Source organism: Bombus huntii, chromosome 3, assembly GCF_024542735.1.
Source record: "Bombus huntii isolate Logan2020A chromosome 3, iyBomHunt1.1, whole genome shotgun sequence".
Taxonomy (NCBI): Eukaryota; Metazoa; Arthropoda; class Insecta; order Hymenoptera; family Apidae; genus Bombus; species Bombus huntii.
In genome coordinates, this window is record NC_066240.1 from 9,051,321 (window position 1) to 9,063,613 (window position 12,293).

The 12,293-nt window shown below is 37.3% G+C and overlaps 1 protein-coding gene across 7 annotated transcripts in view; it reads left to right on the forward strand.

Moving 5' to 3' along the window:
• Positions 1-12,293, forward strand: part of LOC126863721 (whirlin) — a 108,690-nt gene that overhangs the window by 37,248 nt on the left and 59,149 nt on the right. For 5 of the 7 annotated variants that reach the window (XM_050614161.1, XM_050614166.1, XM_050614164.1 and 2 more), the window contains 2 exons: positions 2,108-2,119; positions 11,292-11,422. In XM_050614161.1, coding sequence (XP_050470118.1) covers positions 2,108-2,119; positions 11,292-11,422 — 143 coding nt within the window. The remainder of the gene's footprint in view (positions 1-2,107; positions 2,120-11,291; positions 11,423-12,293) is intronic. The other 2 variants (XM_050614162.1, XM_050614165.1) reach the window with 1 other exon arrangement.

The following is a 12,293-nucleotide window of genomic DNA, read 5'->3' on the forward strand; positions in this document are numbered from 1 at the left end:
GTATAATTGCACGTAGTGTATCCGGCGGTGTAATCAGTTCAGGGAATCGTATCGTTCGTTTCTGTTGAGGAGCACGCGAGGATTGTAAAAGAACGAGAGGAAATCCAAGTCTCACCTTGGCCTCCTCGATTTTATTTAAGCCGACGCATTGAATAATATGCGAGCGTACGCGCGTTTTAAATAGTTGTCGAGAGGAGGTAAGCTACACGCTACCGATACTCGTTAAATATTAATTACACCACGGAATGTTTAGTAATTTAGAGCAAAGGGGGTGGGAGACGGGATAACAGGGATGGAATTCGGCTGGTTTACTTATCGTCTTTTATATCGGACGCTTGTTTATCGAGCCTGGTAAACAACCGTCTGGTAAATTTCCCGAGGAATTTGTTGCACGGATGAAGAGGGTGGTTTATTTCGTCGGCTCGATATCGGAGGGTCAGTAGGGGAGCACAAAATAAGCGTAACATGTTGGTTTTTATAGCAAATGAAAAAGCAACAGAGACTTTCTGAATAGGTAATACGAACCTTTTTCGACCCGAGTTATTTCTGCCAAGGGAAAAAATATTTCTTTGCGTATACTCGTTATTCCTCGGGACTTAAAAAACAAGAAGATTTCAATGTTGTTGAGAAAAGATAATTCAGAAATAGATATTTCTAATGTTTCCATTCACAATCATTGATATTTACATGGGATCTGTACTCTTTCCGATCTCGATCGTTTCTTTCAAAGGAAAAAGAGATATTTCTCTAAAATCTCAATATGGGAGAATCTTTCCACTAAAAATTCAGTATGCTGTCAATCAATTCCACGATGAAACGATTTTTACGTTTGATCTTTATTAAATATATTCTACCTGTAATCTAAGAAAATCAAATTCTCTTGGGCGTAGAACAGAAAAGAGAGAAAGAACAGTCATTACGAAAGATAATAAACGATAAAACAGGATCAGCGAACGAACTGGAATTCGAAGTTCGATAGAGATAACGGAGAATGGAAGAGGTTGGTATGGTTCTCCAGAGAAGTTCCTCGCGTACGCCAAAGATAAATAGAAATGTCCCCGTCCGGGATCCACGTTCCGCGGATGCCAGGAGCATCCCCGACATCGCGCTCTACGCTTTACGTCGTCGGGGTCCGGTTTCACGGTTTCGAGTCTCGTAAACTTCACGCTTGATCACGGCGTATCGCACATGCACCGTAAACGATCGCTTCATGCTTGGTCCTCGTCGAGATCTCGGGCGTGAAACCTTTTCTTCTTTTTTTTTTCTATTCTTTTTACATTTCTTCTTTTTTAGTTCGAAACGCAAAAACGTGTCGTGTGAGCCTGTGAATCGTCGTGGATCCCACGGGGGCTAGAAACGACATCTGGGTGTATCGTCAGCTTCTTCGAAAATTTTGTTCAGTTAATTAGAAAGTCGAGAAATGTTCTCGCAAAAGAAGACCATTTAACTGTGATCTAACATTTTAATCGCGAAATTTATGGCTGAAATTCTAAAATTTCTCACAATTTGTTTGTTCACGCGTAGAATTCTATGTAAAGGAAATTAATTTCGAAAATTATTTTGATTAAGAAATTAATAAATTTGGAAGTAGATTTACTTCGGTGGATTTACATTTTTAGATATAAAATCTATAGTTGTATTAATCAGAAAACTACTGAATATGAAAGACATTTAAATTCAAATGTCCGATTAGGAAATTTATAGTTAAAATCGTCGAATTTCGCTTGATTTGTTTATCCATAAGAATTCTCTTCGCGTGATTTATTTGAAATATTTTTGTAATAATATCGAGTTGGAAATTTCTCGCCGAAGCGTGAATCAGTATTCATGGAATTATTTATAGGACTATTACCTGTTCAGTGGAATCGAAGAATGCATTAAATTAAAATACCACAGGCAGACAGATCGAAAGTTTTTTCAGCGCTGTCCGCGAGTAGGCTCGCTAGAGCATGGACGAGCGATAAAAAAGTAGGACGCGTCGAATGATCGATTAGTGGTAATTTTTCGAAGAAACAATTGCGAAACCTTGGCGTCGTTTCGCTCCGGTCGAAATCGAAATAAGCCAACTGGCGGTGTGTCTTTCTTGTTTTCTGTTTCGCTGTACCAGAAGCGCAGTCAGGTAACTCATCAACCATACGAACCAAAAGGCAGAGAGAATGTAAGGAAAAAAGAACCAAAACGAACGAGATACTGTGTGAAAGAGATTGAAAGGAGGAGAGAAAGAGAGAGAAAGAGGAACATTAGCATTATACAAAGCAAAAAGCAACAAGATCACTGGGAGATTGAGACGAATGGCTCGAAATTTCAAACGGCCAATGACCTTCATTTTCCAATCTTTAATTTCCATTGCGATATTCGATATTAATAAATTCATAAAATAATTTCAACGAAATCGACCAAATTTCTTGCACGATGTAACGATTCTAATTGACGACCGCAAGGTAGATAAGTTTCATTTTTTACAGAGAAAGAGTTCGGTATATTGCTGATTAAAGGGCCAGTAGCAAAACTGATTCTTATCAAATTTTTCAAATTTTTCCACCTGTACAATAACGCGTTTCAGTAATCAGAAGCAGGACTTGATAAATGATAAAATTGATGTTATAAAAATTGATCTATGATATATGCTTAAAGTAAGAAAATTAAAAAAGATATACTTATCACATTATTCTCTTGTAATCTTCAATTTAATACCAGGAAAAACGTAACTTTTGCTATATTAAACTTGTACAGCAGATAACGCAGATGGCCGGTGCCGGTGAATATTGTAGAGAGGCTTTATCGTTTCCAGGGACGTCGTTAACGCGAGAAAAAGACGATACGTAGGCAGTGGGAAAAAATTCTGAAACACCGATATAAATTACGTTAAGCGTGATTAAAGGCACGAACTTGTGCCTTTATCCAGTGATCCGTAATTTTTTACAGACTGCACGCGAACGATTTATATCCTCATCGGCCGACGATCGTTAATCGATATGATTTATATCCTTGTGGTAGTCCCGCTCGATTAGTAACACACGAGAGCTCCATTGGACGACCGTGATTCGTTGCGATTTGCGGTCGCTATTCGAGACAGGTTCGCTTAATCGAGCCTCGTACTTCCAACGGTTTATCGTTTATCCGGATCGAACGATTTGTTAAGCTTCCTCTGATCTTCGTTTTTAGGCGTCTTCAACCTTTTGCCTTATCAATCAAACGAACGGGTACTTAAGTCTTGAATTATTGTTTTTAATGGCTTGATTGGCCAAGAGCGAAAGGTTAAACGCGAATAGAAATATCGTTTTCTTATTACTTTTTCGCTCATGTATTGTGTGCATGAAATATGACGCGTTGCTTGTAGGCATTCTTTTAAATAAAAGAATAGATGCGATTTACTGGCTACCATGATATAAAACGACGTGTAATCTCGTGATAAAGTATATCATCCTATTCCTTGCACCTTTCTCCGCGGTCTGTATATTTCAAAATGGTAGAGACGTTGTGGAAATACCATTGGAAAATAGAACGTTCGAGGATATTCGTACAAAAGTTCCTGTTTCATTTTGAAAATTCTCTTTTTTAAAACGTTATCACCTTCGTTATAATATTCGGGATGATACTGTTTCTTTCATGGACTTTGTTTACGTAGAATCTGTATTTTTTGAACTTTGGTAGAAAAGTTTCTCGTGCAAGGGATACATGACATTTTCTTCACCTCGCTTCTTTATCGTGCTTGTTACCTCGTTTCGAAAAGGCAAGAGGCTGATAGGTGACAAGAGGTTAATAATGTCAGCTGTCCGCGTTTATCGATTTAATCGAAGTTTCATATCCTTTGTCGTAAAAGAGGCGCCACGAATTTTTCGCGAAAGGAAAACATTTCATACATAAATTCCAAATTCCTGTCCTAACCAGAAACAATTTTCTCATTTTAGTACTTTGTTGTCTTTTAACGTGTTATTCGCGATAGAAATCGCGCGGCTCCACAGAATGAAATTATTTGGTTTTCGAGCGTTATGTAATTAAATGTCGAATTTCTGTCATTAACAGAAATATTTCTTCAAATTAATTTACAATTTTATTTTAATGCGTCGTATTTTTCATTATAGAATTTTCATATTTTTTATAAGTCTTTGTTGTAAAAATGGGGTCGTAATTTTTTGAGCAGCAAGAATAATTCGTTATCGAACGTTACGTAACTAAATTTCGAGCCTCTATCGTCACGTTGAAGTGTTTCAAATTAAAAAAATTTAATTTCCTTATCAACTCAAACGGCAAATCGGTAGATTAAATTTTTAATTTGCTCTATGCAATCATATATACATATATGAACGAGTGATCATAAACGTCTGAATGATTCAGTCGATAGAATCGATCCATCATCGTGCTGCACAGGTCGTTTCAAAGACACTCGACAGGTTACGAAGGCCATTACAAGCGTAGTTTCCTGTATCGTTGCGAATTTCGTGGCCGTTCCAATCTCCCCGTGGTTTTCGAGTATTCATACTCGCGTATTCACGTCCATGTACACATAGATACATGCATACACACATTGAATAACGATCGATGTCGCATGAAAGTGTAATGCGCAGATCGGCCGGGCTTGGGACTAGAGGGCGACCAGTGGCACAAGAGAAAGGAAGCTAATGATAAAACAGAAAGACAGAGGAGAATTTTTGTTCGACGAAAGATACTCTTTCTATAGAGACTCGTTCACTGTCGATTTTAGATTGTACAAAAGTAACGACCCACATTACGGTGCTTGTATATAGAGACGGAAATTTTCCAGTGATTAGGAACGTGGTTGCACGGTATGCGGGTAAAGGCTGGAGAAGGTAATTGCGCTTCCAACAATTTTTTCCCCGTTTGAGAAATTTGTACGAAGTTGGTTTAACGAGGTTGATTCAGTTCCCTTAAAATAGATATATTCGTCGTTTTTTTCTATGTAATTAGAGGAATTGAATTTTTGGACGATGATAATAAAATGAGGAACCTAGGAATATATAAAACCAGTCCTAATTTCTCGAGTTTTCGAATAATTTACATAAAATAGAGAGCGAGCATCAATCGAAGATTATAAACGTGAAAGTCAAGGTTTCGAGAATTCGAATCAATTCGTAATTCATCAAGTTATAGCTCTATCTTCTCTGCTACGACATGTTTTTATAACTTGAAACGCTATATTGGATATTTCATAGTAATAAATGTAGAACGTAATTTTGTGAAAGCTAGCAGTGCATTGAGTTACACCGCTATGATCCTCGGACCTCCGAATTAAATTATCGAATATTTATGTAAAGTGCTCGTGACAATAAATCGAGTCACTGGCTTGATCGAGTCGAAGAGTCGTTAAAAGTAGGAACAGGTGGCTGAGTTGACCTCGCGACCAATTCCCACCGGAGAAGATCAGAATGCAGGTTCGATTGTCGTCCTCGTTTTCGACGCGTTTCGATCGGCGATTTCTCCGTGGTTGGCGCACGAGCTCGCTCGTTTTGGTATTATCGAGAGTTCTTTTGCCGAGCGAGCACGCGTGATAAGGACAGATTAGCCTGGAAACGTCGTCTAAATTCCTTTCGACTAAGCTAAGTCGAGGAGACTCGATCTCGAGAGATGATAAAAGATCGAAGTAAGGAAGACGAGTAGTTTCAGCCTTTAAACATGCGCTACATATGTACTTACTTCTTTTATTCCTCTTTTCACTGTTGGCACAGTCGGGCATTCGTCACATGGTTTAGTTTTTTACACATCGAATTTGTTTTTCTGTTAACACGTCAGCTATCGATGACGCGTATATCGGTATCACGTGTGTAACATATGTGGACATTATTTTGTAATATGTAGTACATATGTATACATAGCAGTTACTCATGTATACATAGCAGTTAATTTTTAAGTAATTATATCACTCAAAATGGTATATCTTTTGAAAATTTCTTAATTCTATCTATTTTAGCTTGTTTATTATTTTCTATGAAGTTTCTTAATTACGATAACGAACATGTTAACGTTTGGATTTACAAGAAAGTGAACAATCGGAGGCAAGTGTGGGAGTTAAGAAACGCCGAGCGGTAACGTAGAGGACATAGCAAGTTTCCGGCCGATGTTTATTAGCTTAAGTTGCGTGCGATGAGTTATGCAACTAGGGCGAGTGGTACGTTTTGTTTAGTCGGAAGGAAGGGGAAAAAGGTGGCGGTGCAAAAAGTCGAATGTTATAACAGAGTTTATCTTCTTATGACCTCGTTTTTGTCACTGGAACTACGGTACGTTACCGCGAAATTTTCTCGTCGTTTCCTTCTTTCTTCGCGTAAGGGATTTTAGATACAGTCTCTTCAAAGAGCATCAAGGAAAAATACAGAAATAACAAAGAAGAATTAAACATGAAATACTAAATATTCGTTGTAGCAGTTCATAAATTACTTGCTTATTATTTTCTAAAAACAAATTATATATACATTTTTTATCGTACATTTGGTCAAAAAGTTCGTTTAAAATAAGGAAAAATGAAATTGTTCGTTTAACTGGACCATTTCTTTATAATAAAATACGCGAAAGTTTGCGTGGAATGTTCATAAAGACAGAATCCTTTCTCTGGTCTGCTCCGTTCTTCCGACGATTTATCGTTGGGACTTCGCAATTATAATAACCGAGAATACCTCTAGGCTTAGCACGCCGGCGTTTCGTTGCATGACAGTGTATGATGCATATGCGCATAGTTTATGAATTCATAGAAGAAAACGTGCACACACAGACGCACATGTATACCTACACACACGCGCATCTCTCTTATATATTTATCCAAGTAATTTCCATTACATTCTTGCGGACAGGCACGAATGCGAAATTTTTTAGCATTATACGAAGCCCATTTAAGGTAACGTGTTGAGTTATAAACGAAGCAATCTAATTGAAAAGCGAAGAAAGAAACTATAGAAATATCGAACCGATAAATACGCGGATTCAAGGTAAATTGAGAAATTAAAATGACGAATGATACATCTAATTACAAGTGTCAGAAGTGACAATTTTTGATACAACGAAATAATAGTTCATAATTGGCAATTACGAATTTATATTGATTATTTCGAAGTATTCCGAACGTCTCTACTCATCTCGCACAAAAAGAAAACAAATTAAAGAAAAGAAAAGAAAAGAAAGAGACTCGGAGGAAGAATGAAATCGGAATGACACTGTTGAAACAAAGCTAGAAAATTACAAAGCTAAAACAAAGGTACAAAAAGAAGGAAAATTAATATGTCGGTATTTATACAGGCAGAGCACCGGCATATTACGCGTCCATATTTCATCATCGACGTCTTTGAAAGAAAATAGAAAGAGGGCGTTCTCAAGGCGAAAATCAAGTTCTTAAATGGGCTTGAGACACGCGGCGAAGTTTTATTAAGCCGTGGCGACGACGACACAAGTTCGGCAGGGGCAACACGAGCCTCGCGTAACGAGCTCATTGTTCCTTCTTATCTCTTTTATCAACCGGATTAATCTTTGCTTCCTCAGCTTACTGGCATGGAAAGAGATTAATCACCAGCGGAACAAGATTCCCATGGCTTCAAACAGACCAAGTTTATTCGACGTCCATCTGGTCCGAACGCCAGATTTCGTTCCTTTTTCTTTATTTCTTTTTTGTATGTATAGAATACAATAATTTCGTCCTTGTTTGCGCGAATAACTGGCCATCGATTGTATCTAGTCTTGCTGAATAATGCGACCGGGTTTTATTCTCTGTCCAGGACAAATATCTGGGGAATTAAGTATTCATGATGCTTCGTGCTTTGCAAGTATAATCCCGTGTCCTTTGCCGAGCTATATTTTTTAATATTTTATTCTTTCTCTTGGCAATATGATGCGCTAGATACCTAGATTCTAGATCGAATTTACATTGGTTTCTATAATTCCGGGAATTGAGGATTATACTCGTGTCCCGAAAGTTTCGTGATTAACGTTTGAACGATGGGCCTTTTGTGAAGAGCGATTTAAACAATTATTTAAGATATTGATACGAAAGCTTAAGAATATATTAAAAAAGCTTTGGTTATTGTTATGTCTACGTACGTTATATATTTAATATTTATATTTAATATTAACTTAATATATTTAATATCTAATATACGTCATTTACGTTGTTTCATCTAATAGAAATTACAACGAGTCGTATACTTTGAATATTTTATATATTGTTGAATAGATACATAATATATAAACGTTTGCAATTCAGTAATTATTTAACATAGAACATATGTTGGCGCGATACGTACGTTAAGGTGTAAATCTATTTAATTTCCCTTTTTATTTGTTTTTATTTCAGTAAATGACCGAGGAAAGTTTTGTGCGCGTTGCTTCATATAACAGAGAGTGGAGTCAGATTTATGACGCGCTTCGCAATTTTAGATACCGGTTAATGAGCTAATTAACACGGTCTTGCGCGGCATTCAATTAAAATGATACAAAAGATAGCGTAAACGCCTGGCTCAGTTTGATCGCTATTAAGTTGCAGCTAATTTGTGTAATGTATAATGCATCGAAACATACGTGGCGTAGAATCTCATCAACCACGGTACCGTTACTTGGAACTTTTGCCTAATTAGTTCAGGCACGAACGAGAATCTATACTATTCTTCTATGTACGTGTTCTTCCTTGGAATAAAGGGAAACTGTATTTTGAATTAATTATGCCTATCATCTCTGATCATTACAATTTTATCATCAACATGTTCTTTATTTAATACTCTTTCAATATTTTTTAAAAAATATATTCACTTCAATACAGCGATCAAACGAAGTTCGAACAAACAAACGTTTTCGTTTCCTTATTGTGACTAGTACGTGCTTCGTTTAAAAGAACTGAAAACGTTGCAAGAAGAAAAGGCTCATCGAACAATTTGTGCGAGCAAGAAACCGTTCGAACGAATTGGACGTTCAAAGATTTTGTTCGCCATAAATTTGCCAGCAAGAAAAGTATACAACAATTGTCAATACTCTATCAGGGAAAAAGTTATTTTTAAAAGACATTTTATCGTATAAAAACATACATCTAAATAATACGCCATTGAATTCTCGTTGCACGAGCTCGAAAAGTATCATACCACAAATATATTCAATGTATTCGCCAGCCCAACCATAAATATAGTGCGTCGTAATATTCCCTTCTTTCTGCGGAAATAACAAAGACGATCAATTTAACCATAATATTCTGGGATTTCCATACATCACTACAAAAGCACACAACCAGGAAATGGAATATTTCCCAGCAAGTAGGTAAATAATGAAAAAGAGAGAAAAGTCGAGAAGAAGGAATACGTAATCTCTTTTCTCATTTCCTTATTTCCTTGTGGTTAGAGTTCTAGATCAGAGGCAATCCTTATCGCAACGTATTTCCGCAGAAAAATCGTTTTGCATGGCCCTTCTATTACGTTGCTCGCGAGACACAAGAGAACACGCACCGGCACAAAATCGTAATCTCTGTTTTACAAGCAGTTTCACTGTTCTGCATCCGCACTCTACTGCTCCTTCTCGTGCTCCCACTCGTTTTCTTCTCACCTATTTTCCTTTCATTCCCATTGTTAAGTTTCTCTGTGACATTCCTTATTTCTATCTTCGATTTTACTTTGTCCTCCTTAGATAAAATACGGTACCCGTTATTTCGAAATTGAAGAAAACCAAAGTTTTATCATTCTTCTCTTGTGTTGTCTTCGCCTTTTTTCGTTCAAATAAAGACATTTAGCGAAGATAAGTCGAGACCTAATTTTCATCTTTCAGAGTATATTGAAATATTTGAAGTTTAGAATATAAAAGTGCTAGATAAAACATTTTAACTAAGGAGAACAGCAACCAAACTTCCCTTTACGTTATTTATGTTATTTCACTTATCAACACAAGAAGCTAACCCGATTTTCTGCCCACGGCGCGTTTTCATCGGAGACTCGCAGGAGATGTAACACGTTGGCGGTGGCTGCGATCAAAAATGGGAGTTTTACCTCGTCATGTTACACGAACGGCCCACCCTCTTGCATTCTAATGGATCAATTTCCCTGGCCGCGATTTATGGAGCCTCAAAAGCGGCTCATGATACAGTCTTGGCTCGAGGAGATTATGGCTACGTCTCTGTGCTCGAGATTCAAATGTTTCGGGGACTGTACTATCGTTACTTCTTTCCTTCTTTTTTTCTTTTTTCTTCTTTTTCGATTTTCATCGTGTCGTTTCTGCGGCGTTTCGCTGGCTATTTACGGGAATTTTTGTGCCTCTACTCGCAATTTGAAGATTGAAGAATTCGAAACCTTCCTCGTACGATTTTAAAACGATTTTATAGAAATAATGCATTAACCTTCCAACAGTGTAATAAAATAGCGAAGCATTTAGAATTAACGATTCAGAAATAATTGTTCCTTTATCGTTAGAGTTTCTCGTATTTCTGGTATCGGATGTGAAAAATAAGAATTTTCAATTTCTTTTTTGATAGGAAATAAGTATTAATAATTGCATTATACATGTGATGGCTTTTGTTTTGTCATTTAATAATGATATGAAATTTATAGTATAATTGACAGTTCGCGCGAATTTTTCTTGGTTTATACTGGGTTGAAAGAGTCGATCGAGAAGCATAAGAGAAAGAAAGTACAAGCGAGGAAATCTTTAGCATGATAAAGTTAAACATTGCGCGTTAAAGCACATCAGAATAGAAAACACTTGTACCACTTTTCAATTGAATTCCTCAACCGTATTACGGGAAAAGTTTCCACGTTCGACGTTAAACTGTTTAATAGATTGCGACCTAGTTGGAGATAATTTATTTTGTTGCGAATTTCCTAGAGATTCGTTCCATGTGGTTGATTATGTGCAAGGATTAGCGCGATTAATTAGTAATTGTGTTAAATATTCAATTTAAACTCATGCAAATGGTTCGCTATTATTACAAACGTTAGGTCGGACCTAAGTACAATTCATTCAAAATATCCTATCTGTCATAATAACTATTATGTCCAACATTTCTATCCTATATAAAAAAAGACGAATAAAAATGGAAAAAGGAGGAAAAAGAGATTGGATAGATCAATAATTTCCGCGCCACTCTTCTTTCCATTCACTTTTCGAGCGATATCGAAGAATAATTTATTTAAGTGCTCCCGTTTTTAAATGCCGCCACGTGTCTATCAAATTTCTCTCAATCGCGAGTGCACTTTCAGTACGATCGTACGGAAAAAAGTTGGAAAGAACGCGCCCTGGGTGGAAGGTTATAGCGTGCACTGGTCGTGGACCAGTCGCCAGACAGCTTCCGGTCTGATGGAAAGTCTGTGAATTGTTCTCAGGGGTGGGTGTCTACATTTCGAGGGTGGAGGAGGGTTCGGTGGCCGAACGTGCTGGACTCAGGCCAGGAGACACCATCTTGGAGGTAAACGGCACACCCTTCCGGGCGGTGACCCACGAGGAGGCCCTCAAAGTGAGTTTCTACTTTCATTTTCCAAACCAGAAACATAATATCACCCGGTTTACGTAACGATAAATCACACACATATACACGCGTTGGCGCGTGTTACCAGCTCATTCTATTGCATGCGCCGATCGTATCACAGTAGATGTTGTATTTTATCATTGTGTCATCTCATGTTTTATATTCTATGACAAACATAAGGAAATTTTTGTCGCACAGAGATTTCGATTTTTATATTTAGGCGTCGATCTTTATAAAAGCGACAAGGGTTGGATCAATGATCGATGATACGCTTTGATAAAAATTTGCTTATGTCGATATGTGTGCGATGGAAATTCTATTTCTTTAGATTGTAGGCGTTGATTTGACAATCGTTACGGACTCTGTGTAGAGTGACTACCACATACAAACCGATACCGTACCGAAGTCTTCGAATTTTGGAACGTTTCCCTAAACACGATTCGTTGGCTACGTGCCTGATCACGAGCAAAAATCAGTGTTAAATCATTCTAACCATTGGTGCGCAATCGATTGTGAGTGTTTTGTATTTATGAGTGACCTTAAGAGCCATCCCATCGATCGCAAATACCAGCCTGGCTCTCAGCTAAATTATGTGGGCTGGGGCAGACGATTTCCTTCGATAAGTGTTATCTGACGAACGGAACGGTTCGAACGCTTTTCTAGAATATAAATATCCTTCGTCTCATTTTCATCTTCCAATAAATTTCAATCACAATTGATAAAAGAAGGAAGGCTAGAAAAAGATATTGCAGCCTTGAAATAGATCAAAATTTGAAGATTATACGCTTTAAAATGCATAAACATAACGAGATAGTAGAAATATCCAGAAAGTAACTGACAAAAGTAGGAAACGCTTTCT